Source organism: Dipteris shenzhenensis, chromosome 23, assembly GCF_047967505.1.
Source record: "Dipteris shenzhenensis isolate YYH24624 ecotype China chromosome 23, Dip_SZ_1.0, whole genome shotgun sequence".
Taxonomy (NCBI): domain Eukaryota; kingdom Viridiplantae; phylum Streptophyta; class Polypodiopsida; order Gleicheniales; family Dipteridaceae; genus Dipteris; species Dipteris shenzhenensis.
The window spans coordinates 21,260,331-21,286,393 of NC_141618.1; the positions used below are offsets into that span (position 1 = coordinate 21,260,331).

Sequence of the window (26,063 nt, forward strand, 5' to 3'; positions counted from 1 at the left end):
CACTTCAAAACCTAAGCCCGCAAGAAAAGATTGAGCTACTTAAAATTTCTTTGAATATCTTATGCATTTCAACAACTTATAAACTGAAATATCACTTCATCTAGATTAAAGTAGAAAACACATACAAGAATGTACTGTCCTGGATGATGGAAAATGCTGTCACATTTTGTTCCCATCTCCGGGATCCGACCAAACTAGCTGTCTGTAAATCCCATACCTGGGGTCAAGAAATATTTCAAATTATAGAGTCGCCAAGCATTGACACCCAATGAAACCAATACACCGATCCTGTTCTTCTTTCATACAGAGAATAAATGCATCGTTTTATGAATCCCAATTCTCATTGACAATCTAGACGATTCTGCTAAGGTCTAAAAAGCACCTTTAGGAATTGCCGAATGTATAGAAAGCATTAACATTTTTTTTCCATGAAAAAGACTTCTATTAAGTAAGAACAAAAACCCGCGAGAGCAAGCTCAAAGCGGAATACATCATGAAATCATGAGGATAATAAAAAACCCCCTCAGAGTGAGGTGGAAAGAAACCAAGGCTGAGGCTGAAAGTGCCATCTCAACCCTGTAGTAGATTCAGAGAAGAAAGGAGAATCCTTCCATTCCCTGAAGAAAGAAGCCCTCCTAGCTGAGGCTGCACGGGAGTCCCCCTGCATACCCGTCCATACGGCCATCAGAGTGTGTACGATGTCTGTCCAGATACTAGCCAATGTGTGCGAGGGATGAACCTGAGTACCCTCCATAGCCTCTGTGCATCTGGATCTCCAGATATGCCAGGCTGCTATGCTCGCTATAATCTCCCAAGAAGTATCCACAGAGGCATGTACAGCTGTAAAAGGACGGTGTGTAACCACATCCAACGAGCAGAGCTCAACCCGATGATGTCGAACTGAAATGGCCCGGGAGGAGTCAAGTCCCTCATAGAAAACCTGAGGTCCTGTAAGAGAAAGCCAAGCCACCGAGCCCCAAGTCATAAAGAGTGGGGAATGGGCAAAGTGACTGAAGATCCTGGCTATCCCCATCCAAATCAATCTCGCCTGTCTGCAATCCCATAAGCAATGCTGAATAGACTCCGAAGCAGAAAGGCAACGAGGGCAAGTAGGGTCGGCTCCGAATCTGGACCTCCAAAGGTTCACTGCAATCCCTCCATGAATAGAAAGCCAAAAGAAGATAGTGATCTTTCTATTCCTGTGGGATTTCCAGAGCCTCCTCCAGAAGTACCTCTGCTGATCCGCAGTAATACCAAAAGTCTCCCAATGAGGAACTCTGGAGGGTCTCCAACCTCTACTACTGAGCTGAAATCTCCTGGCATTACTGACCGTGTAACGAAAGAAGGGGATGGTCTTCTCTCGATGCCCCGCGTCAATCCACTCCCACTCTCCGGGGTCCCACTGTAAATACCTGATGGGAACTCCTCCATAGAGCCAAAGTCTCCAAGACCTGGTGGAGAGTAACTGGGGGTCAGGGTCTAAGAACCACTCTGAATCTGATCCCTGCATCAAAAGGCCTACGACCCTGATAGGCTGAAAAGCAGACTCAAGCAATATATCATCTGTAGATCTGAGCAATCTGCCACCATCCTGGACACTGAAAACCAAAGCATCCTCCTGTGCACCTCGGAAGGCTAAGACCTGAAGTGGAACCCCGCCTCTCGAGAAAGTACCTGCCCAAGTGGAGGTAGTGAGAGGCATATCATCTGTGTCTATCCAAGCCTCTGGAAGGGCTGACTCAATCTGCAAGATCCTCCCTGCACTCCCTCTGAGATGTCCTATCAACCCTGACTTGGTTTCCTCTGGAAGCCTACGGAAGGCTTTCCAAGATCCCAAAGAAGAAGCAGGTCCCCTCTCCCACCTGGCCCACTGCATGTAGAGTGAGGCACCCAGTGGTCTGCCACGATCATCTAAAATACTATCGTTCCACATGATGGGCTGCCTATCAATCTCTTCCCGGGAGGAAGGAGGAATCCTCCGAAGAGAGCTTCTGAAACTAGCCCAAGCTTTCAGAATGGCAACCATGAGAGGGGATGAAGGTGATCTGAGGTGTGCTGAGGTGAAAATCCATCTAACACTGCTCATCCAGTCTCCTCCTGAGGAAGGTGTGCACCTCTGTATGCTGCTGATAAGAAAGTCCTTCCACGGTTCCTGTCCTGGCATAAGTCCTCGCACCACTATCTTGCAAAGTAAGGCTCTGCACTGTAAATCTGGATCAATAATATTGAGACCCCCATCCTGTGTAGGGAGGATGAGGGTCTCCCAAGCCACTCTGGCTAAGGCATCTGCTGTGCCATCAAGCCCACTCCAGAGAAAGTTCCTGATCGGTCTTCTGAGCTGAATGATGCAGTCCCTAGAACGGCACCAACATGAACAAATAAACCAGGCCGTGGCCAAAAGAACCTGGTTGACCACCACAACTCTAGAGGCAAGATCCAGCTTGGCTGAGCTCCAAAAGAGAAGCTTCCTTCTGATGCTCTCCAACACGGGAGCAAACTGCTGCTTGCGTGGTAGAAATACCCAAGCCGACCTGGCAGCCCAAATACCTGATAGGCACACCCCTCTGAACCCAAGTGAACCCTATGTCAAGTCCCCAAACTGGAGTGTCCTCATCACTGATCCAAAAGCCATTGGATTTATGCCAATTTATCTGCGCCCCTGCCGCCAAGCAAAATAAATCCAATGCTGTCCTGAAAGAAGTCAATGTCTGTGGAGAGGCATCCAAATAAATCGCTGTGTCATCAGCCAACTCACTGTCAAGCAGCTCCTCTTCTCTTCTGATAGGAAGTCTCAGCCCAAAGATGTCAGCTTGAGATCTAACATAGATGCTCATAGCTTCGGCCACGAATAAAAAAAGGAAAGGAGCAAGGGGGCATCCCTGACGGACTGATCTCGAAATCTGAAATCTCTCACCCCTTACCCCACCAATAAGTACCTGGCTATGGGCTGATCTGTACAAAGAGGAAACACCTCTGATCCAAACATCAGTGAATCCAAAGCGTAGTAGGGTGCCCTCCAAAAAACTCCAATCTACTCTGTCATAAGCTTTTTCAAAATCCAACAGTAGAATGGCAAGATTCTGGCCACTCTGCACGGCCCACTCTGAAGCTTCCCAGAAAGAAAAAATGTTATCAAAAATACTTCTGCCATGCACAAATCCCGTCTGAGTGTCGTGGATAAGATCAGGGAGAAGTGGCTGCAATCGGAGGCTGATAGCCTTGGCCAGAATCTTGTAACAAGTCCCCAGAAGTGTGATAGGCCTCCACTGGGACAATAAATTTCTGCTACCTCCTTTTGGGATAAGGTGGATGAGGCCCTCTGTAAGCGATTCAGGCATCTCGCCAGAGTCCCAAATGGCCTGCATGGCTGAAGTAATATAGTCTCCAATCATATCCCAAAATGCAATGAAAAAAGACGGAGTGAGGCCATCTAAACCTGGGCACTTGCCCTTGTGAAGGGCTGAAAGTGCAGTCCTGAACTCTGTGTTGGTGAAAGGTGCGTCAAGTAGAACATGCAAATCCGGATTCACCAACACTGGGATACTCTGCCAAATAGCCTGTCTAGCATCCTCTATATCGTGTGTCTCAGGATCAGCAGTAAGGAGGGTGGCATAGAAATCTGAAGCTATGCGTAAGACGTCATCTGGCTCTGTCTGTAAAACCCCATGTGAGTCAATAAGCTGAGATACACTCTCTCTACTATGTCTAGGGCCAAGAGTAGAGAAGAAGTGTTTATTGACTCTACCACCCATCTGAATCCAGAAGGACTCCCGTGCATGAAAGGCATACTCTGCTCTCTGATCAAGCAATAACTGCAAGTGAGCCCTCGCTGCAGCAAGGCGCTCCTGAATCCAAGCATCTGAAGGCCGTTTCTGCTCTTCCCTCTGCAAAGCTGCTAACTGCTGGCGAACACCAATCTCACGTCTGAGAATATCTCGTCTCCTGGTAGAAGCAACTGAGCAGTAAAAGTCACTAATACCAGAGAGGGCAGCGGCTAAATGTGAAGGATGTGGCTGCCCTCCCTGGACATGAGCAAACCACACCGTAGGGCTGCCTCTGTAAGGTCCTCCTCTGTGTAAAAGGCATCTGGGATCCTGATGCTGGCTGATCGGCCTCTCAAGTGAGGCTCTGAGATAGCCAAAACAACAGGGAAATGGTCTGAGGTGGAAACCCCTGCAGCAATGCATACCGATCCCCCTCTGTCAAGTGCCCAGTCATCTACATAAAATCTGTCAATGCGTGCATGAATAGGCATCTGTTGCCTCCTGTTCGACCAAGAGAACAGGAGGGACTGTGGCTGAATAAGAAAGGCATCATCACACCAAGTATCTCTGCCACAGAAATGGAAAAGGAAGGCATCCCAAGCTGCTCTCTCCAAAGAGTGAAGTCCGCCTTCTCTACCCCCTTTTTTGTCTGAAGGTAACTCGACCATGTTAAAGTCACCTCCAATCACCCAAGAATCCACAATGGGGGCCCAGGAGAGCAAAGTCTTCCACATAAGGACACGTTCCCCTCTAATGTTGGAGGCATATAGGTTGAGGAAGCCAACCTTACGCCCTCCAATCAAGAGAATAATCCACTGAGCTCTAGAGGGGATAATGACTCCGTGCCCAACAACTAAGGGGAGAACCGACTGCGAAACTGAAATAGAAGTGCCTCCCCTAGTGCCCAATGCAGGCGACCAAAAAGTATGTCCTGAGAGCAACTTGCCTGACTTGGCACAATCTCTATAATCCAGCTTGTGCTCTTGAATAAATAATATATCAATGGGACCACCAGTAACACCTGGATGAAGCTGATCCCGGATCAGCTGTCTGCGGCGGCGATGTGGGACGCCACCTAGGCCCTGTATGTTCCAACTGATAATCCTCATCGACGGGAGGATGTAGAGTGGAACACCTTACCCGACCTAGTGGCGGAAACAAACCCCTCAACAGGGGAAGACCTCCTGGATGGAGGGAAGGAACCCAGTGGAGGAAAGTCAATAGGGGAAAGAATCCTGGCACCTGAAGAAGAAGCCCTGTCAATAGGAAATCCAACCACTGGCTCCCCAAAAGTAGCGGGAACAAACTCCTCCTCTGGGAAATCTGAACTCTCTGCCAAGGCTGAAAATGAGTTCCTGTGGAGCAATCCAGACACCGGAGTACGAAGGATCCCTTGTGAGGGAAGAGGATCAACAGTGTAAGCTATCCCCTTCCCCCTGTCCAAGGGAGGGAGTGAGGAAGGCTCTCTACCCGGTGTCTGCCCAGCCGCGGAAATCTCTCCGTCCTCAAGAGGAACATCTGGCAGTGCTGGATCTAAGGAAGAAGCTGCAACTGGGGAGGAGGTCGAAGCTTCAGCGTCTCGGACTGTGCAAGGTGAGACAGGAAGGACAGCTCGAGGTGAAGCAGAATCTACTAAGGTACCCTCGTGAACTGAAGGAGGGACCTGCACACGTACTGGAACCCACTGTAAAGCGTCACGTGTGCCTGAGGGAGGTGGGGGTCGAGGAGCAGGACCTGTACCACCCCCCTGGTGAGGCCGAGGAATAGGTACTGGACCTGTACCACCACCTGACTGAGCAGGACCGCCACGTGAAGAATGAGGAGCAGGAGCTGGACCTGTACCACCCCTCTGTCGAGGTCGAGGGGCAAGTGCCGGGTCTAATCTCCCCCCCTGTCCCCCCTGTCGATGCCCTGAGGCGGTAGCTGTACCAGAGGTCTTCTTAGGCCTTTTCTTCTTTCTGGGACAATCCCTGGCAAAGTGTCCCGAGGTCCTGCAAATCCTGCACTGGTCCTGCCTGCCTGAAATCTCCACTCTCTGGCGAAAAAAGGAACCATCCGGGCGCTGTATCATGACGTGGTCCATCTCGAGGTTAGGATCCTTGCAAAGGACCCTAACTCTAGGAACCCCATCAGCCTTGGTTGCCTCTGCTGCAGTCAATGGCAACCCAGGGAGGGGTGGGATCTCAGCAACTACGCCAAAATGCTCCCCAATAACAGAAAGAAGTCGATAGTAGCAAGCATCCAGTCTCTGGCTTGGGATCTGGAAGGGTGAGACCCGAAGATGCGTGCTAACAAAGTGGTAGAGCACTCAATCTCTACATCCTTCCTGAGCTGCTGCAACTCGTCTTTAGAGAATGTGATAGTTTTCGCGGCCGGTGGAGATGGAGTAGGATTGGCTGACGGGGAATCCATCGCCAATCAAGGTGAGGAGGCCGACTCGAACAGGAAAAAAGGCTCCTTCCGTTCCAAAAAACTGCGAGGGGCAAGGGAGGGGAAAGGAGGCTAGGAGGAAGCAGGGGGGAAGGGGAGGGAAGGAGGAGAGGGGCTAAGGCTGAGAGGGGAGAGGGGCAAGGAGGGAGGGGAAGGGAGAGGAGAAGAAAGGGAGGAGTGAGAGGAGGAGAGGGGGCGGGAGAGCAAGCAGGGAGGGGGCGGGACAGCAGGAGAGGGGGCGGGACAGCAGGGAGAGGGAGCGGAGCAGCAGGGGGGAAGGGGTGGAGGCAGGGGGAGAGGGGGAGCAGCAGGGAGAGGGGGCGGAGCAAGGGGGGAGGGGACGGAGCAGCAGGGAGAGGGGGCGGGACAGCAGGGGGCAGAGGGGAGCAGCAGGGGGGAGGGGCGGAGGCAGGGAGAGGGAGCGGAGCAGCAGGGGGGAGGGGACGGAGGCAGGGAGAGGGGGCGGGACCAAGCATTAACATTTAGAGCAATCTCCCTTCAGAACTATTACTTCTGTAAGTTCTCTACAATAATTTGTAAATATTTAGGTCACCAGCCTGCCGTAAAATATGCTCGGTACCAAGATCACATATCATAGAAGAAAATCTAGCACGATCCATGATTTGTCACATGGATTTGTCAGATCTAAGAGTCAATTTGGCTGTTTTGGTACATGCATCTAGATTGCTGGTTCCATTTTGTGGGATCCAGAGAGGAGAGACTAATTGCCAGCATGTAAGAGTGAGAAGAAAAATGGCTTCATCTACACATCTAGGCAAGAGCTCAAAGAGCTAAAATTCATGGAGACCGCTCTCATGGGAGAGGTTACATGGATTGTGGATACAAAGTGAGATAAGATCCCTTCATTATCACAACACTGCCTTACAGATAGTGCATCTGCTCAAGATAGTTACATATGCATCTGCTCAAGGTAGCTACACAACAGCAGTTCTCCACTTGTCCACTTGTCTGCCAACTCATCATGGTTATAAACTTACATCATTGCTTACCACACTGTAATACATCATTGCTTAGCATACACATTAGCCTCCTCAATTTTGAGTTACAATAATTCTAACTACAAGCCGCTCATCACTCACCTGTGAGATTGATCATATACCTTCAGGATACACATGTAAAACTGTGCTTTCACAAGCTCAAGTATTCCTGAATCCAAACGTTGAAATGGTAAAATCTGTTTGAGAAGTTGGGGAATCAAATCATGCTATTGATTTTCACTTGAACAATGACATAAATGGAAAAATCCAGCATCCAAAATGCAACAAACCACATCATTTTTAAAGAAGGCGGACCATCTGCTAATGCTCAGTAAAATAGCATCTTCCATATCATTCCCTACACCAATATACCTTGCTCCCTTTTCCTTCTAGGCCCTAGCTCCCCTCATTTCTGCTTCTCCTTCAATGTCTGCTGTCCTCTTGTACAGCCACGTGTATGCTGCTTCTCTCTCCTTTGTGTCCCAGTTCCTCTCTGCTGCTGGCTACCACCTCTCACTTGCAGCTTTGATCCCTTCCCTCCCTCTCATGGTCAGTGATTCTTCCCACCGTCCCTGCCCAATGCTGGTTTCTTCCTTTTACCGCTGCTCTCCCATCTAAATCATAGTCTACATGTTGTGACATGCCTACTTATGTCAGCATCCTGCAAAGATAGGTACAAGTCATATTTGTTTGTTCCCCTACAAATTATGGGCTTTGCTGAAGCTATAAACCAGCTCCGTGATTCCTTATGGACATGATAGGGATGAAGCTTTACTGTCCCTCCTCTTGTAACATTTTTCTGAATTCTATGGATCGCATTACTTTATGGTCAAATGAGCTAATGAATAACACTGTTTTGGATTCTACGCATAAGTATTCACTTCGTTGTTTAAAAATCCAAGAACTACAATGAAATGAAAAGCCACAAACTGTCAACTCAATACAAGAAGCTTACTTGTTCTATAAAAAACCATTTAACAAATTACTTACATCATTTGATTTAAGAATAAGGTAATAGATTTATTGCATTAAGGAAAACAGATCAACAAACTCTTGAAAGTTCCTCATTGTCCTTCATGTGCTGTGCTGGGTACTTGCCTCAATGACATTTTCTGTATTGATGCTGACTAATATACATTGGTTGTTGACAAACTGCAAGTCATCCCCCCAAAAGAAAGAAGCATTAGTTTTCCCAAGAGAACATAAAACTGCTCATTTATCAAAATGGTTTATTATAGTAAAACAAAAACAAATCGGAAATTTCCATGGATCCAAAAGGATGATTCTCAAATGCTTTAATGCAATATTCTGTATAACAAAGTAGAAACATTTGCTTATTCCACTCTATAGCTTAGCATATAATTGGTAGGGAGATAAAAATAACATTTGAATGAAGATGCATTGAAGTAAGGTTTGTTCTTTGGACAATCTTCTATGAAGACATGGCTTAGTAACTGCAGACTTGCCTTTGGCATACATGCAACATCCGGCAAAGACATGCTCAATTATAAATTATGTTCACAAAACAATTACCTTCCAAAAACCATTTTCTAGAGTTTTCATATTAAAGCAAGCTCTTGATTAAGACAAAGGAGCCTCTATTTCAAGCCCATAGTACTTTCCGCACATTGCATAACTCTCCGTGCTTATAATTTAAGATTGACGATGAAAATTTTCCTTTTTACAAAGTTTGAAAACAAAGACTTCTTAAAATACAAAATGTATAGATCTATTTATTTTTTCGGGAAAATTTGATTGCAATGACCTCAATCCAAGAGGGCCATAGAAAAATAAGGTGAAAACAAGAAGATATTCAACCATAACCATGCCTTGGAGTGTGCCCTGGAGGAGACCCAAAGAGATCTAAGCCTTGCTCCCTGCATACCTAAGTGCCATTGGTTTGTGAAGCCCTACTTGACTTAATACGTTAGTACATATAGCAATGGCACTAACAGTGGAAGTTGCAAACAAAGACATGGTGGGTAAAGAGGCTAGGGATGACCAACGATAATATTTCAAAACCAGATTGAGAAGGAAACCTAATGAGGGAGGAGAATGATGCAAGGAGCATCAAACAGAATGGACAAGGTTGAGGACACAATAGTAAAGAGAGAGAGAGAGAGAGAGAGAGAGAGAGAGAGAGGGATGTGCTAACTGTAAGAATTCACCATACATGTAATGGACATCAGCGGAAGCAAATTTTTACCAAGAATAGTTCACACAAGAAAAAGAGCTAGAAGAGGTAATATACATTTGAATCTATGAAGCCCAATCAGTCTGAAAAGTTGAACTCCACCATAGGTAGAATCGGTAAACTATGCTCTCCTCTAATGGATGTCAATAGACTTCCTTGCACAACTCCTGAGATGGCAGGTGAAGGAATAATGTGCTAGGGGGCATAATGCCAGATGCTGTTGCACTCCTGAGATGGGTGAAGGAACAATGTGCTAGGATGCATAATGCCTGATGCTGAGGTGTGATAGAAACTCTATTCCCTAAAACACTCACAGATCACGGGCGATGGCATCTATCATTTTCCTCCCACCACCGATCTTTCCGAGGTCATGCTATCTCGCTAGAGCATAACAAGGTGGGAGGTGAAAAAACAATGTGCTAGGATGTACAATGCCTGATGCCAGAGGCTGAAGTAGTGAAGTCTGCAACTGTGGAGCGTGACGGTGAAACCCTCATTTATATATCCCTCAAAGGGGCTAGGTGGGCTGACCAGCCCACAAAATGAGCCGTCCAAGGGCCAATTTAGGTGACCTGTGGCTGACACTGGATGCGACAGAGGCTGCACCACATGGATGATGCCACATAATCGGCTGACCTTGAAAGAAAACACGGGAGGCTTGCTAGACTGCAATGCCTTCCACACATAGGGTATCGCTGCAATGGAAATGCCAGCCCTGGCTAGCATGAAAGCATAAAACTCTAAATGCTGTATAACTGCAAGCACACATTGAACATCACATTTAGCAAGCCCTAACTGAGTAGGTAAGGAGGTGAGGAGGAGAAGCTTCATGGTGGCTTCTCACAGAAGCCAGGGCTTCAGCCCCATCTTATGAGGCGCTATGCCCAATCAAATGCATCAAACAGATGCACCGGATGCAGTACTTGCATTTGATTGGTTGCCCTAGAGTGAGTAAGATGGTGAGTGCATGCCAATGTGATGTGGCAAGGCCACAAGAGAGAGACCAGTGGAATGGTGCCATGCGATAAGCAGCCCCTTCATCCATGATAGATGCACGTGGGCTTGCCATATCATGTGGCCCCTTAACCCTTGTCCATGACGTAATATCATGGATGTCCTAACCTAAGACCTAAGGTCACCCACCACTCTTTTTGACCCTTAATTGACACTGGCCCAAAATTACACCGAGGGTAATTTTGTGAACTAGCTCCATAGCTCATAAACTTTTCCAGCGGACATGACAAATGGCTACTACCACATCATCTACTAACTAGACATGGCTGCTACCTTCAGCAAATCATCGTGCTATCCATGTCAATGACCGTACATTCTACATGGCCCTCCTGCCATATCATCAGTTTGGGTGATGTCAATCTCATTGCGTGCCACCTCATCACCTTCGTGGATAGCCCCCATCAAGGTGATGGGTGGTTTACCTCTAATGTATCTTCTTCTCATCTTCACCTATGATATCATGCTCATGGCTTCTCCTCATATCCCACTTTTCTATCTGCGTCTATCCATATCAAGAGAGTAGAATAAGTTGTGATGGCGAGTGCGTGCATGTGTCTTTGAGGGGATTGGGGCACAGGGGAGGTGTCTGCGAGATATTATTTATGTCTACAAAAGACAATGGAAGCTATGGGACAAAGGATAGCCTTGAAACAAAGAATAACAAGATGTAGTCTTGCATGTAGGTGTCAACATGTATGTCTTTTCTGTGTTTACAAGCATGTTGATTTTGTTACATATGTATTTGGTCATTTGCTCATCCATATGAACTCTCATCTTTTGTGCAAGAGTGACATTCGTGCTTGTTATCATCTAACATATTATAACTTGTTGAGCTAGGGTATCCTGTATTACACCTTCAAAGTTGACATGTTCTGACTTAGAAGTAGAACATTTTTCTTCTATGTCTTTGTCACATGTTGGAACAATATTTGCCGTCAAGCCACTCTTTGTCACTACAAACTTTGACATATCAAACTTACAATCATCACTCATATTTGGTCTGCCTGAGATGACTCCTTGACTCAATTTGCCTTGCCACTAAACGTACTAGCTCTTCTAGCTAGATACTGCAATCACCTTTTTTTTTTTTTCCTCAAGAAAATTACTTCATTAAGTATGAATGAAAACCGCGAGAGCAAGCTCAAATGCGGGAGTACATCATGCAATGCATGAGGGGAAAAAAACAGCTCAAAGTGAGCTAATAAAAAACCAAGGCGGAATGCCATCTCAACCCTGAGGGAGACTCAGAGAAGAAAGGAGATCCTCTTCAAACTCTGAAAAAAGTAACTCTCTTGGCAGTGGCTGCTTTGGAAGATCCGTGCATGCTCGCCCATATGGCCATCAGAGTGTGTATTGTGTCGGTCCAAATACTGGCCATAGTCTGGGAAGGGTGAACCTAGATACCCTCCATCGCCTCTGTACACCTGGCTCTCCAAATATGCCAAGCTGGAATGCTAGCTAGAATCTCCCAAGACGTGTCTATTGAGGCATGAGCAGCTCTAAAAGGAGTGAAGGGAACAAGACTCCATTGAGAGTCGCCGTACAATGAGGGCTGAATCTGAATCATGTCCCTCGAAAAACACCTGAGAGCCAATAAGAGATAACCAAGCCACTGAACCCCAGGTCATATAGAAAGGTGTTGTATTAAAGATACTAGAAATCCTAGAAACACCTTTCCAGATCGTCCTCGCCTCTCTGCACTCCCAAAGGCAATGTTGTACTGACTCAACTGCAATGTGACAACAAACAAAAAAGATCTGATCAAGCTGCTGCTCCTCCCCGACTCCCTAGCTGCCCCTCTCCTCCCCTCCCTGCCTCACCTCTCCCTCCTCCTTGAGCCTCTCCTTGCCTCCCTCCCAAAGCCCCTTCCCCCGCTCCCTCAGCCCTCTCCCCCGCCCTCTCCCCCCACCCTTTCCCGCCGCTCTCTCAGCCCTCCTCACCCGCCTATCTCCCCCGCTCTCTCAGCCCTCTCCCCCGCCCTCTACCCCTTCTGCCTCACATTGACAGCAATCACCTTTTTGTTTGTTGATGTTGTCAAATACTTCATCTGCCTCATTGATGAGTTCCTGCTCATTTCCTTAACCTTCTTCTTTGACACCTATATTGTATCATCAGATTCTTGAACTTTGTCTACAATTTGCGCTTACTATAGTAATAATATATTCTCCCTCACAATATCATCAAGTTGATTTTGTAAAATTAGAAGTAGCTTAGATTTTTTATTTGGCTTCTTTGTAATGCTATTGTTAAACTATGTACTTGAGCTTCAGGATCCAGAATGACACCTGAACATTTTTCATGCTGCAATTTTCCAACACTCGATTCACTCAAATAGGATTTAAAATCTTAGAAGACTCAGTTGGTCCAAATGTAGTCAATGGGCATGAGCACATGCTCTTACACATCTATACCAAGCTTCCATTTATCCCGTAAGGATGAAGGGAAAATATGTTTAACGATGAAAGTTAGCAAGAGAAGGCTAGTAAAAATTTAAGCTAAAGAGTGTTATGAAGAAGTACTATTAGTGGAAGGGATGGTCATAAGATGATGAAACTTCCAAGTTTGCAAATCACACACGATGCAAGACTACAAACCATGTTGTTTTTGCAACTTGTCTGACATCCTTCTCTTGCTTGAGCCTTAGTGCATCCTCATCTTTCTCACAATAGCAGTGCCTTCCTAGTCTGGGCAAACAGATAGTAGCCTTTTCTTTTCTTCTCACCATGCAACCTTTTTATCTCAAATTTAATGCTTCTATTTGGTCATGACAGACACCACCCCAATTGGGAACAGACAATTCCATTTCCAGAGGAATTGAAGGCCTTATTTGATCTCGACCATCGCGACATTCACAACGTTCCAATATGCATCCTTTCTGTCCCTTACAGCTGTCTTTTAGATGGGTTTTGTCACAACGACAATCCCCTTTAGCATCCCATGTCAGCTTTTTTTTTTTTTTCCCCAAAAAAGAGACTTCTATTAAGTATTAAAAAAGACCGTTAGAGCAAGCTCCATACGGGAATACGGGATACACCATGCAATGCATGAAAATCTCAAGAGCCGAAAAGAAAGGATTGGGGCTGATAGTGCCATCTCAATCTGGTAGCAACCTCGGAGAAAAAGGGAGAACCCCTCCAAACTCGAAGAAATACAGTCCTCCTAGAACAGGCTGCCCGTGAAGGGCCCTGCATGTTAGCCCATATGGCTATCAAAGTGTGAACCGTGTCACTCCAAATACCCGTGAACACCTGTGATGGGTGTATCTAGGTCCCATCCAAGGCCTTTGTGCATCTGGCTCTAATGTGCCAAGAGGAAATGCTAGCCAAAATCTCCCAAGAGGTGTCCACTGAAACATGTGAAGCTTTGAAAGGAATATGTGGTACCTCCTGAAGAGAGCAGGGCTCTATCACCTATCGGCGCATCGAGAGTGCCCAAGAAGAAACGGTGCCCATGATCTATCCACTCCCACTCTCCTAGGTCCCACTGCAAGCACCTGATAGGTGCACCTCCATATAACCACAACCTCCAGGATCGTAGGGCCAAGAGCAGAGGGTCGGGGTCCAAGTACCACTGCAAGCCGCTCCATGGTCCACAAAACCAGCAATCCTGACAGGCTGAAAGGCAACCTCTAGAAGAATATCATTCGTGGATCTAGAGAGTATACCTTCATCCCCAACGTCAAAGACCAGAGCATCTTCCCCGAGACCTCGAAGAGCGATCACTTGTAGAGGAACTGCTATCCTCGAAAAAGCTCCCATCCAAGTGGTGGAAGTAATAGGCATCTCAACTGTCCATTCCACCGGGATGGCTGCATCTATCTGTTGAATCCTGCGTGCCACCCCTCTGAGGTGACTCACGGACTGTAACCTCTGAACCTCAGGTAGCCTGATAAAAGGCTTCCAAGTGCCTACTGTGTAGGCGCGGGGCCTCTCTCCCATCCAGACCACTGCATATAATGGGAAGTGCCCAGAGGTCTGCCATGCTCATCAAGTATACTATCGTTCCAAATGATCGGCTGCCTATCAATCTCTTCAAGGGTAGAGGGCAGAATCCTTTGAAGAGTGTTCCTGAAGCTCCCCCAAGCTTTTGGGATGGCAGTCATGAGAGGAGAGGCAGCAGACCTGAGAGGGGCGGAAGTAAAAATCCAGCGAGGGCTGTCCACCCAATCATCTCCTAAGGTAGGTGTGCAAGCCTGAATGCGCCCAAAAAAGAAATCCTTTCAAGGTTCTTGCCCAGGTATGAGTCCCCTCACCACCCACTTACAAAGCAATGCCCTGACTGCAAGTCCGGGTCAATGATATTAAGGCCCCCTTCCCAAGTAGGGAGAATAGTGGTCTCCTAGGCCACCCTCGCTACAACATCTGCCGTGCCATCAAGTCCACTCCATAAAAAAGTCTTGACTAGTCTAATTAGCTGAGTAATGTAATCCCTAGACCGGCACCAGTAAAAACACACAAACCAGGCGGTGGCCAAGAGAACCTGGTTCACTACCACAACTCTAGAGGCAAGGTCGAGTTTGGCTGAGCTTCAAAAAAGGAGCTTTTTCCTTATACTTTCTAGTACTGGGGGAAACTGCTGTGCTGGAGAGATGCCCAATCCTACCTCGCATCCCAAATATCTGACAGGAACACCCCTCTGAATCCAAGAAAAGCCAATGTGAACTCCCTAGCCTGGAGTGTCCTCATCACTGATCCAAAAGACAAAGGATTTATGCCAATTCATGTCTGCCCTTGTAGCTGAGCAAAAAATATCCAAGGCTGTCCAAAAAGAATCAAGTGACTGCGAAGAGGCCTCAATAAAGATAGCAGTGTCATGAGCCAACTCATAGTCGACAAGCTCCTCCTCCTGTCTCAAGGGCAATCTCAACCCATAAAGCTCAGCTTGAGATCTAAGGAAGATACTCATAGCTTCTGCCACAAAGAGAAAGAGGAAGGGGGCTAAAGGGCATCCCTGACAAACTGATCTGGAAATATGAAACCTGTCACCCCTTACCCCTCCAATCAGAACCTGGCTGTGGGTTGATCTATAAAGGGAGGCCACCCCTCTAATCCATGCATCTAAAAATCCAAACCGTAGAAGAGTGCCCTCAAGAAAACCCCAATCTACTCTGTCATAGGCTTTTTCAGAGTCCAGGAGAACTCCCAGCCTCTGCCCGCTCTACATAGCCCACTCTGTGGCTTCCCAAAAGGAAAAAATATTATCAAATTTGCTCCTGCCATGCACAAAGCCTGTCTGAGTATCATGGATGAGGTCTGGAAGAAGGGGCTGCAACCGGATGCTGATCGCCTTGGCCAGGATTTTGTACAGAGTGCCCAAAAGAGTGATGGGTCTTCAATGGGATACAAAATTCATGTTGCCACCTTTCGGGATAAGGTGTATGAGTCCCTCGGTCAGTGAGTCAGGCATCTCACCCGAGTCCCAAATGCCCTGCAGGGCTGAAGTAATATGATCACCTATCATATCCCAAAAGGCTGTAAAAAAAGGACTAAGACCATCGGAACCAGGGCATTTGCCCTTATCACGGGCGGAGAGAGCACTCTTGAACTCTGTGTTGGTAAAGTGTGCATCAAGTGAGCATATCATCTCTGGTGTGACCAACTCAAGTAAACTCTGCCAAATCTCATCTCTAGCCATATCTTTGGCCTGTGTGTCAAGATTTGCGGAAAGAAGGGAGGCATAGAAAGCTGTCACTAAGTGCATGACGGTATCCGAATGAGACTGCAAAACACCAGTCAATAAGCTACCTGACATTCTCTCTAATATATCTGGGACTAAGTGTAGAGAAAAAGTGTTTATTGACTCTCCCTCCCATCTGTATCAAAAAGGACTCCCGTGCATGGAAGGCATACTCTGCTCTCTGATCAAGCAATGTCTGCAAGTGAGCCCTTGCCGTAGCAAGGCGCTCCTGTACCCAAGCATGAGATGGTCGTTTCTACTCCTCCCTCTGCAAGGCTGCCAACTGCCAGCGGATACCAATCTCCCGCCTGAGTATCTCACCTCGCCGAGCACTAGCAACAGAGTGATAAAAGTCGCTGACATTGGCAAGTGCTGTGGCCACATGTGAAGGACTAGCCACCCCCCCCTGCATGTGATAAACCTAGATCTCCAACACTGCCTCTGTGAGGGTCTCATCCGTGTATAAGGCATCGGGGATCCTTATACTGTGAAACCGTCCTCTTAGATGGGGCTCTGAGATGGACAAAACAACTGGAAAATGGTCGGAAGTGGAAACACCAGGTGCAATGCAAATTGTCCCCCCTCTATCAAGAGCCCAGTCATCCACCTAGAATCTGTCAATACGGGCATGGATAGGCATCTGCACCCTATGGTTCGACCATGAAAACAAAAGTGACTGAGACTGAACATGAAATGCATCATCTGACCAAACATCTCTGCCACTGAATCTGAACAAGAAGACATCCCAAGCTACTCTCTCGAGGGAATGAATACCACCTTATCTGCCTCCTTGCTTATCAGAAGGTGCCTCAACCATGTTAAAGTCACCTCTAATAATCCACGAATTTGCAATGTCAGCCCACGAGAGCAACTCTTTCCAAAATAGAACACGGTCCCCTCTGTTGTTCGGAGCATAGAGGTTGAGGAAACCAACCTTACGTCCGTCAATTAGAAGTAAAACCCATTGGGCCCTGGAGGGGGTTATGGTACCGTGTCCAATGATCAGAGGTAGAATAGAATCTGAAATTGATATGCATGTACCTCCTTTGGTTCCCAAGGCAGGAATCCAAAAAGTTCGGCCAAAAATGATTCCTGATCAGCTGTCTGCAACGGCGATGAAGGATGCCGCCCAATCCCTGTATATTCCAACTGGCTATCCTCATCGACGGAAGGAAGCGGGTTGGAATACCTTACCTGACCTGGTGGCGGAAAAAGAACCCTCCACCGGAGCTGGCCTCCTGCCATACACACGAGGTCCAAGGGGAGGAAAGTCCATAGGTGAGAGAGAGAAAGATCTCTCAAAAGGGATGCCGATAGCTGGCTCTCCGAAAGTGGAAGGTACAAAACCATCATTTGGGAGGTCAGAGAGGTCCTCCAGAGCGGAAAAGGAGTTCCGCTGAGCCAGTCTTGGGGAGGGGGCACGAAGGATTCCTACCGAAGCAGGGAGAGAATGTAAGACCCCCTTCCCTCTGTCCACAGAGGGAGGCACCTGTACTAAGTCCTGATCAAGAAGTGTTGCGGATGAGGTGCCAACAACCTAGGCTGTTGAGGAAGGTACAGCCTGATCCTGGGGTGGAGTCGAAGGCTCCTGAACACTAGTTTCCTCCCAAGGCTCCAATGGGGTAGCCTCCGAAGCGGTGGATGTGTGATATGAAGTAGAGGGCCTAACCGCGACCGGAACCCACCGTGGGCCAGAGGTGGTGCGGGGTGCAGGAGGGACTCGAGTAGCCCTAGGAGGGGAGGGAGCCCGTGTTTGAGGCAGTGCCTGTGAAGTGGTAGGTCCTGCTTTGCTCTCTGTTGTAAGCTAGTACGAGCTGGTTGCTTTGTGGGCCTCTTTTTCTTCTTTGGGCAATCTCTGGCAAAGTGGCCCAAGGATCTGCGAATCCTGCACTGGTCCTGCTGACCTGCAACCTCAAATCTCTGGCTGAAGAAGGACCCATCGGGTCGCTGTAGCATGATGAGATCATCTGAAATAATAGGGTCCTGGACAATGACCCTAACCCTGGGTACCCCATCCATCCTGACTGCCTCGGCAGCCGAAGAGGGCTCGCGAGGAAGAGGGGGGATCTCTGCTACCACACCAAACCTCTCACCAATAACTTAAAGAAGCCGGTGATAAACTGAGGGGAAACCAGGAAACTTGATGAAAACAGAAACTCCCTGCTTGTCCTCTTCAACTGGGTCAAAGCCTAGTTGAAAGGGAAACAAAAAAATCCTCTTGTAGCCTAGAAATAGAAACCTGGCCTGTAGCAAGTCTCTCGTGACGTCCGGGGAATCTAGGCACACCTGAAAGAAACCTCATCCCAACAAACGAACATCCTTAAGGTGGGGGCGAGCTCCTAGGGAAGTGCCGCAAGCATCCAATCTCTACCTTGTGACCTAGAGGAGTGGGAGCCATGGATATGTGTGAAGAGAGTCATGGAACACTCATGCTCCAAATCCTTTTGCAACTGCTGTAGCTCGTCTTTTAAAAAAGTGACGGTTCTCGCGGCCGGTGTGGGTGGTAACGGATTGACTGAGTGGGAACCCATTTGTCAATCGAGGTGGAAAAGGCCGATTCAAACACAAGAAATAACTCCGTCCGCTTTCTTGAAGCCCAGGAGACCCCTAACAGAGAGTAGGGTACTCCAGATCAGGGGAGAGAGTGAAAGGAAGGAGGGAGAGGAGAGGAGGGGGGTATAGAGGAGAGGAGTGGAGGAGAGGGAGGGGGGGAAGGAGAGGAGGGGAGGATAGAGGAGAGGAGGAGTGGAGGAGAGGGGGGGAGCAGCAAGTAGGAGGGAGGGGAGGGGAGAGGCAGCGCGCGGGGAGGAGGCAGCGCGCAGGGGGGGGCTGCAGCAGCGAGGGAGGGTAGTAGGGGGGGGAGTTGGGGGGAGCAGAAGAAGCAAGGAGGGGAGGGAGGAGCAGCAGGTAGGAGGGAGGGGAGGGGAGAGGCAGCGCGCAGGGGGGGGCTGCAGCAGCGAGGGAGGTGAGCAGGGGGGGAGGCGGGGGGAGCAGCAGGTAGGAGGGAGGAAAGGGGAGAGGCAGCGCGCGGGGAGGAGGCAGCACGCAGGGGGGGGCTGCAGCAGCGAGGGAGGGGATTAGGGGGGGGAGGCGGAGAGAGCAGAAGGTAGGGGGGAAGGGAGGGAGGAGAAGCAAGGAGGGGAGGGAGGGGGCAGCAAGGAGGGGCAGCAGGAGCAGCGGGGAGCAGCAGCAGGAGAGGCATTCTCCTCCACCCCCATGTCAGCTTTGGAATCAGCTTTGAGGTATTAAGCAAAGTTAGGAGTGGGTTGCGCATTACAGTCTTTTATATTCCAAAACTACTTTGACTAACAGGGAATTTATTGCGCTTATCACATCGTGTGTAATTAAAGAGGTCAAGTCGCATTTCTATAGGTTTCCTAGGGAGAATTTTCCCACCTCCAACATATATCATAGTCCTATCACATGCTGCATTGGCATATAAGTATTTCAGAACCAATTTTAGGCATCACATTCAACTTTTTGCAATATCCAATAGAAAACATGATTGAGAATCTATAGCCATTTTTATTGTATAATGGGGCCATCAGCTCATAATATTCTTCACAGACTGAGCATGTCATGTGGAGCTTTCTCCACTGTTTTATAGAAGGGACACCCTGAGGCGTTCTTTTCCAAAGTCATTTGGTTACAAACAAGATTAACTTACAATGTACACTTGCAGCCCTTTCAATCACTACATTGTTCATTGTCTAATTCAGTCTGTAATTTCCTTCTTACTGACCTCCAGAAATTGAATGGAATGTTGTGTTGAGGACTGGAGAAGAATCTCAAAACCTGCATCACCAAAAACCTTTATTCGTCCATCCCTGGAGCATAGACAGGAGTGACATCAAATTCCATAGGTCTGAGCCTTAACACTTCAGGAAAAAGAACATAACATCAAGCTGCCATCCCAAATGGCTTAAATGGAAACATAGACCAAAAAAGAATTAAACTTGAGAGGAGGTAAGAAATCTCCAAAAGACGATTCCCAATTTCTTTTTTGAGAACGTAAATATTTATAAAGGAAGGGAATGCTATGTCACCTCTAAAATCAAGACCCTAGGTGCAGTTTACAATACCTCAAGGGCTTGACAGTGTCCTAAGACTCAAGAGACAGAACAGTAAGGGCTATTAGATTAAGGTCTACCATTAAATGAAAGGGGCTAGGACTTAGGGCCACATTTAGGCCTAGTCATTAATGGATGATTGCAATAATTGAGTTCCAAGACAGAGCTCTAAAGGAAGGCTATATCATAAGGACATGTGGCATTGAATAGAGGTCGCACAAGTGACACTGGGCATGGGGAAGGATTCTAGAGGGGAACTCAAAATGACATAGAGGTCTCGAGATGAGACTTGATGGGTCGGAAAGAGGGTTAAGGGACTCCAATGACAGGAAGGTATTGGGTACAAAAGCCCTCACAGTCAAAAAATCATAGAGGCCAGAGATTAAACAATGTAGGACATGGAGGATTATCTACAACCTTGGTAGAGTTGAAAGGTATTTCAATTGGCTGTAAATCCATGATAATGTTTATGAGTTTATCAACAAATGCCTTAGTCATAAGAAATTGCACAAAAATTCAAGATGTACGTCAGCCATTGCCAATACCCAAGCACCGCTGAAAAGCATAGCAATGGATTTTGTTAAAGTTGACAAATTCAGCAAGCAAGCTCATTTTATCACATGCAAGAACCAGCTTCTCTTCTAAATCTATCGTATCCCAACAGGGAAAGCAATTTCAGGAGTAGCTTCTGGAGAGCCCTATGACTACGTGACTATGAAGTTGGGATTTTTTCTCTTATTGTCCACAAATTTTTACAAAAATGTTGTTCATTCTTCTACAAGCAAAGCATGAGCAGAGGTTATATATGTTAAGTCGTTTCCTTTTCCTCTTATTCAATGAAAGACAATTTTTGCAGCAAGTCAAATTTGTCGAAGGCCATAACTCAGGATACGGTGAGGAAACATATTCTTCAAGCCCAAAACTGTCTGATATTGGCTACAAATAAGCGGCAAACAGCAGTAAAATTCCTTGAAGGTGATTGTATGCTTCTTCGCTTCAACTATGGTCCTTTCCAAATTTGTGCAAAGGATCAATGATTTGTAATTTCTGTCACGCTTTCCTTCAAATTCGCATATCCATTATGCTTTTCACGTCTGTCTTTTTAAGTGTTATGTGGGAGCTATGCCTACTATTTTTAGCAATGATCCACAGCTTGAGGTGGACGATTAGGAAGAGATCGTTGCTTCTGAACAGCTTTGTGACGTAAAGATGTCCATAGCAGGCCAGAAATGAGGTTAGAAAGAATTTGTTGAAATTCCAACATCCTACCACAGTCATGAAGTGGGTGGATAACATGTTTCAAAAGATTATCCTCATTTGATTTAGTTGTACGAGGAAGTTTTACAGCCAAATACCTCCAATTAGTTGTCCCCTAGTTGCAGTTGAGGAGGGAATATTAAATCCCTGTCAAGGGGACGTGAATTTCTAAGCTTTAGGAATTTATGGTGACTGCTCTGGCCTCCAACTGATTAAACAGTTCAAAGGACAATTCAGTGCAATTAATTCCATGGGCCAAGGCAAGGGATTGAAGGTTGGAGAGGGGTAAAATTCCCTTCGCTAAAAATTAGTTCCGGGAGCCATGTTTGGCTAGCTGGCTTGGAAAGCAAGCGGAAAAGTCAAAATTTGCTTTCAGGGCTTGTTTCTAGACCATTGAAAGACACGGAGGGGGAAGTCACGGGTTAGGAAAGTGCTCCAGGGCTACTCTCTCACATCGCCTTGCTGATTTTCAACTACTAGGACAGTCTGTGGGCTGTTGGTCGGCTGCCAGAAGCTCAAAAATGAAACTCGTTGTTATGCCAAGAGCCTCTAGAACAGTTCGTTTTTGCTGCATGTCTACTGTTCATGCCTTCTCAGAGGTCCAAATCTGATTCACACTTCTTCTAGGAGCTTTCCAAGCCAAGTGCATATCAAAATCGCACTTGGAAAAACTTATCACTCCTGAGCCTGCTCCTCCGCCCTCCCTCCTCCTCCCCTCCCTCTCCCCTCCTCCCTCTCCCTCCCTCGCAGCCCCCTTCCCCTCCCTTCATCCCCTCCCTCCCCGCTCCCTTCTCCCTCCCTCCCTTGCTGCCCTCCCCAGCCCTTCACTGCTGCCCCTCCCCCGCCCTTCCACGGGTCCCACCCCTCCAAGTTACAGGCCAGGGATTGGATGCTCGCCGCATTAAACCTCGCACAGCACCTCACGGATGTTCGGCTGCTTGGTCAAGGTTTTTTCCAGGTTCTTTTTGACTCCCCGCATGCAGTAGGTACAATGCTTCACGTAAGTCCTTTAGCATTGAGCTCTAGGAGCATCTCATTGGGGTTTGATCCTGTGGAGGAGGACAACCGGACAACTTTACTTTCCTCAGACTCCCCGGCCTTCCTCAAGTGCACCATCGACTCCTACACTCCATTGAAGCCGCTTTTGGGTTGGTCAATGAGATCCCCCCTCTCCCTGGGATGCCTTCTTTGGCAGCAGAGGCAGTCAGGTCGGATGGGGTACCGCGGGTTAGGGTCATTGTCTTTGACCCTAACATCGCGGATGACCACATTATGCTTTAGCGTCCTGATAGCTCTTTCTCCAGATAGAGAGTCAAGATTGCAGGGAGACAGGATCAATGCAATATTTGCGGGAGCCCTGGGCACTTCGCCAGAGATTGCCCAAGGAAAAAGAAAAGGCCTAAAAGGTCCACGGTGTTAAGGAAAGACAACCACGAATTATGTACTTCACCACGTTAGATAGGTGAGACTTCACAGGGATTAGCTGCAATGTGGACTCGTAGATGATGAGCTTATGAACCAGGTTCCAGAGTAGATATCCAGAGCACACAAATAACAAGTCTATCTCCCACACAATCTGACTAGAACACATACAAACTCTTTGAAAGAGGGGAAAGACTCCACAGCCCAAAACAGACTGAACTTCCCCCAAAAAAAAAACTCAGAAAACAGTCAGCCTCAGAATACTATGAACCCATAGCCCACTGCTCAATGGCCAACAAGACCCCAAGCATAACCTCTGCGTGCATTCTTCTGTAATCATTGCTTTGCTCACTCCCAGGTAATTAGCATTTAACACTGCCCAACCATGAGTACAGAACTTGAGGCAACAGCCAGCCTATGACCCTCGTGCCCACAAGCTGTTCAAAAAAAAAAACTAGCGGGTACAATCATCCATAAACCTGCAGGTACGTTCACCGTACAAGCAGCCGTACAATCATACGTACGACAGCAGGTAATTACACTCCGTACAACCATGCACAGTAGTCTGTACAGCCTGCATTTAACGACGACCATCCTCCATACAGCTCGTAGAAGACATCTTTAATGACCCGTACGTGCCCGTACAGCTTGCAATTAAGGCACCGTACTACCAGCCCGTACCAATCAACAATTAAGGCCCGTACAACCTCGTACTACAGCCCGTACAAACCCACGCTTGAGATTCCGTACCAACCCGTACGAAAATTTAATGTGTGTTTGTACGTCGCTGTATCAGCAGCATTAGCTGGCATTCAATTGCTCCTCCTGTACACGATCCCCAGCATCAGCCCGTACAAACCCCGTACGGCTCTTTCCAACTCTCAACCCACGCACGTCACCCGATGCAAGGCTACCCTTAGGCATCTCTCACACGACTAACATACACCCCCCGGTGTAGTGTTTCTCCATGCCTGAGTGCTCCTGAGCCCATATACTTGAAGTTCTTGCAATCGAAATCCCACACCCGTCAAGTACACAATCACCACCGCAGCTTCCTTGTCCCACAAAGCTCTCTTCGTCACACACGATGGCCTTCACGCACAGGTTTCACTCTCCCGCTCACACAACCTCCCATCAACTGCAAGCCTCTCCAACCTCTCTCGTCATTCCACCACCCGTGCTCCTCCTCCTCTAGAACTCCCGAAGCTGGTCCTTTTTGCACGATCATCCCCTAGATGCCCACGATCTCCTTCTCGAATTCTCCTGCAAGCTGTCACCTTCATCTACGTCCAACTCCTCCACTAGAAGCCTCCCTTCATCCATCACGTAGCCACCTTTGCATGAGCAGGATGCCTTCCTAATCAGTCCAGCCACCTCAGCCTAATCTGCCACCTCATCAGTGACATTTTACCACTCTCAAGACATTTCCCCCCAAATCACATTAAATGCACATTTTGGACCTTTAGTCACACAATCCCCACACACATTAGCATGCACATTAAAGCTTCATGCACCCGCATACACACACATGAAAAGCCCCTTGACATGGGCACCAAAACATATCAAATTCCTGTAACATGCAAGTGCACATTGACCAAGGAAAATATAAAAAAACCCTTCATGACTTGACTTTACATGACCCTAAAAACATTCCATTTGACCACACACTGGACACCCTTGCTTTGGAAGTCTGGTACAACCACATTGCATTTCATCATTTCCCATGAAGTCCCTGCAAAACATACTTTATTATCTCAAAAAAATATACATCAGTCCATCATGCTTGTGAAAGAAAAATCCACAAATGCCAAAAGCCCACACCTACCCTAGATGTGTACAACTATGTGCCTACCCACAGCTATATACAGTGCTAAAAAAACTTGATACAGATTTTGTCCTATCATTTTGCCCATCCCCAAGTTTGCAGACATTCATGTCTTGCAGATAGAGGGATACAAGATTTGCATTTCCTCAGAGATATCCTCATCCATGAGGTCTTCCAGCTTATCTGGTTTCATCATAGCAGGTCCACAACCGCCCACACTCATGATCCTATGAAAGTATTTCTTTAGTCTGAAGCCATTGACTCTATTCTTATGCTACTGACCATCCAAATCCTCAAGTTGATATGATCCATTTTTTAATTTCTTCGTCACACGAAAAGGTCCATCCCATTTGGTCACAAATTTCTTCTTGAAGGTAGAATCCCGACTACTGTTGTATCTCAAAACTAGATCACCCTCCTTGATTTTCTTATCCCTAAATTTCCTGTTTGCTCTCTTCTGATTCTCCTCTTGAAGTAAAGCATAATGTTCCACTGCCTTTTGTCTGTCTAGTTGTGCTTCTTGCAAAATCCAAAAATCGGTTCTTGAAAGTAGAATTTGAATCCTCGTTTATCTTCATTAACATATGTAATGCAGGAATTTCTACTTCAAGGGCAACAGAGCTTCTTTCCCATAAACAAGATGAAATGGTGAAAACCGGGTGCCTTCTTTTACTGCAACTCTGTAAGCCCATAAAGCCCAGTGCAAAGCAAGATCCCACTCCTTCTCATAGGTTCTCATGATCTTTCCCATGATATTAGTACACAGACCATTAAAATTTTCATTCATCCCATTACATTGAGGGTAATACGGACTTGCATATCTGTGTTTAATCTTCAGCTTACCACATAATAAATCCATCAGTTCACTCCTAAAACCTGGACCTCTATCAGAAAGCAACTCCAGTGGTACAGCAAATCTACAGCAGATATCCTCATACACAAATTTACATAGACATTTTTAATTGACAGCCCAAACTGCTCGCGCTTCAGCCCATCTCGTCAAATAATCCACAACTGTCAGCAGATGACAATTTCCCTTGGCTATTATGGGTAGAGGACCGATGGCATCTATTCCCCATTTCTCGAAAATATTATAAGCAAGCATGATATTTCTAACTTCTGGATGTAAGATCCTCTTACTCATTTGCTGACACTGTAGGCATGACTTGCACCAATGTCTTATGTCTCTCTGGAGGGATGGCCACACATATCCTTCTGTAAGTATTTTCCTCAGCATGATTTTAAAGGCAAAATGTCCTCCACATACTCCCTCATGATTAGCTTGTAGAATATGAAAAACTTCCTCATGCCAGGGAAATCTTTAGAGTACCAGATCAGCCCCTTTCGTGTAAAGAACATCATCTATCGGACAATAACAAGTACAGCTTTTAATAAATCTGTATTTTCTTTGTT

The 26,063-nt window shown here is 47.0% G+C and overlaps 1 protein-coding gene across 1 annotated transcript in view; it reads right to left on the minus strand.

Moving 5' to 3' along the window:
* Positions 1-26,063, minus strand: part of LOC147887107 (uncharacterized) — a 203,402-nt gene that overhangs the window by 147,493 nt on the left and 29,846 nt on the right. Inside the window, exons 4-6 of the mRNA XM_087394519.1 lie at positions 19,819-19,903; positions 8,291-8,344; positions 126-217 (exon numbers count right to left, since the gene is read on the minus strand). Of these exons, the coding sequence (XP_087250645.1) occupies positions 126-217; positions 8,291-8,344; positions 19,819-19,903 (231 nt within the window). The remainder of the gene's footprint in view (positions 1-125; positions 218-8,290; positions 8,345-19,818; positions 19,904-26,063) is intronic.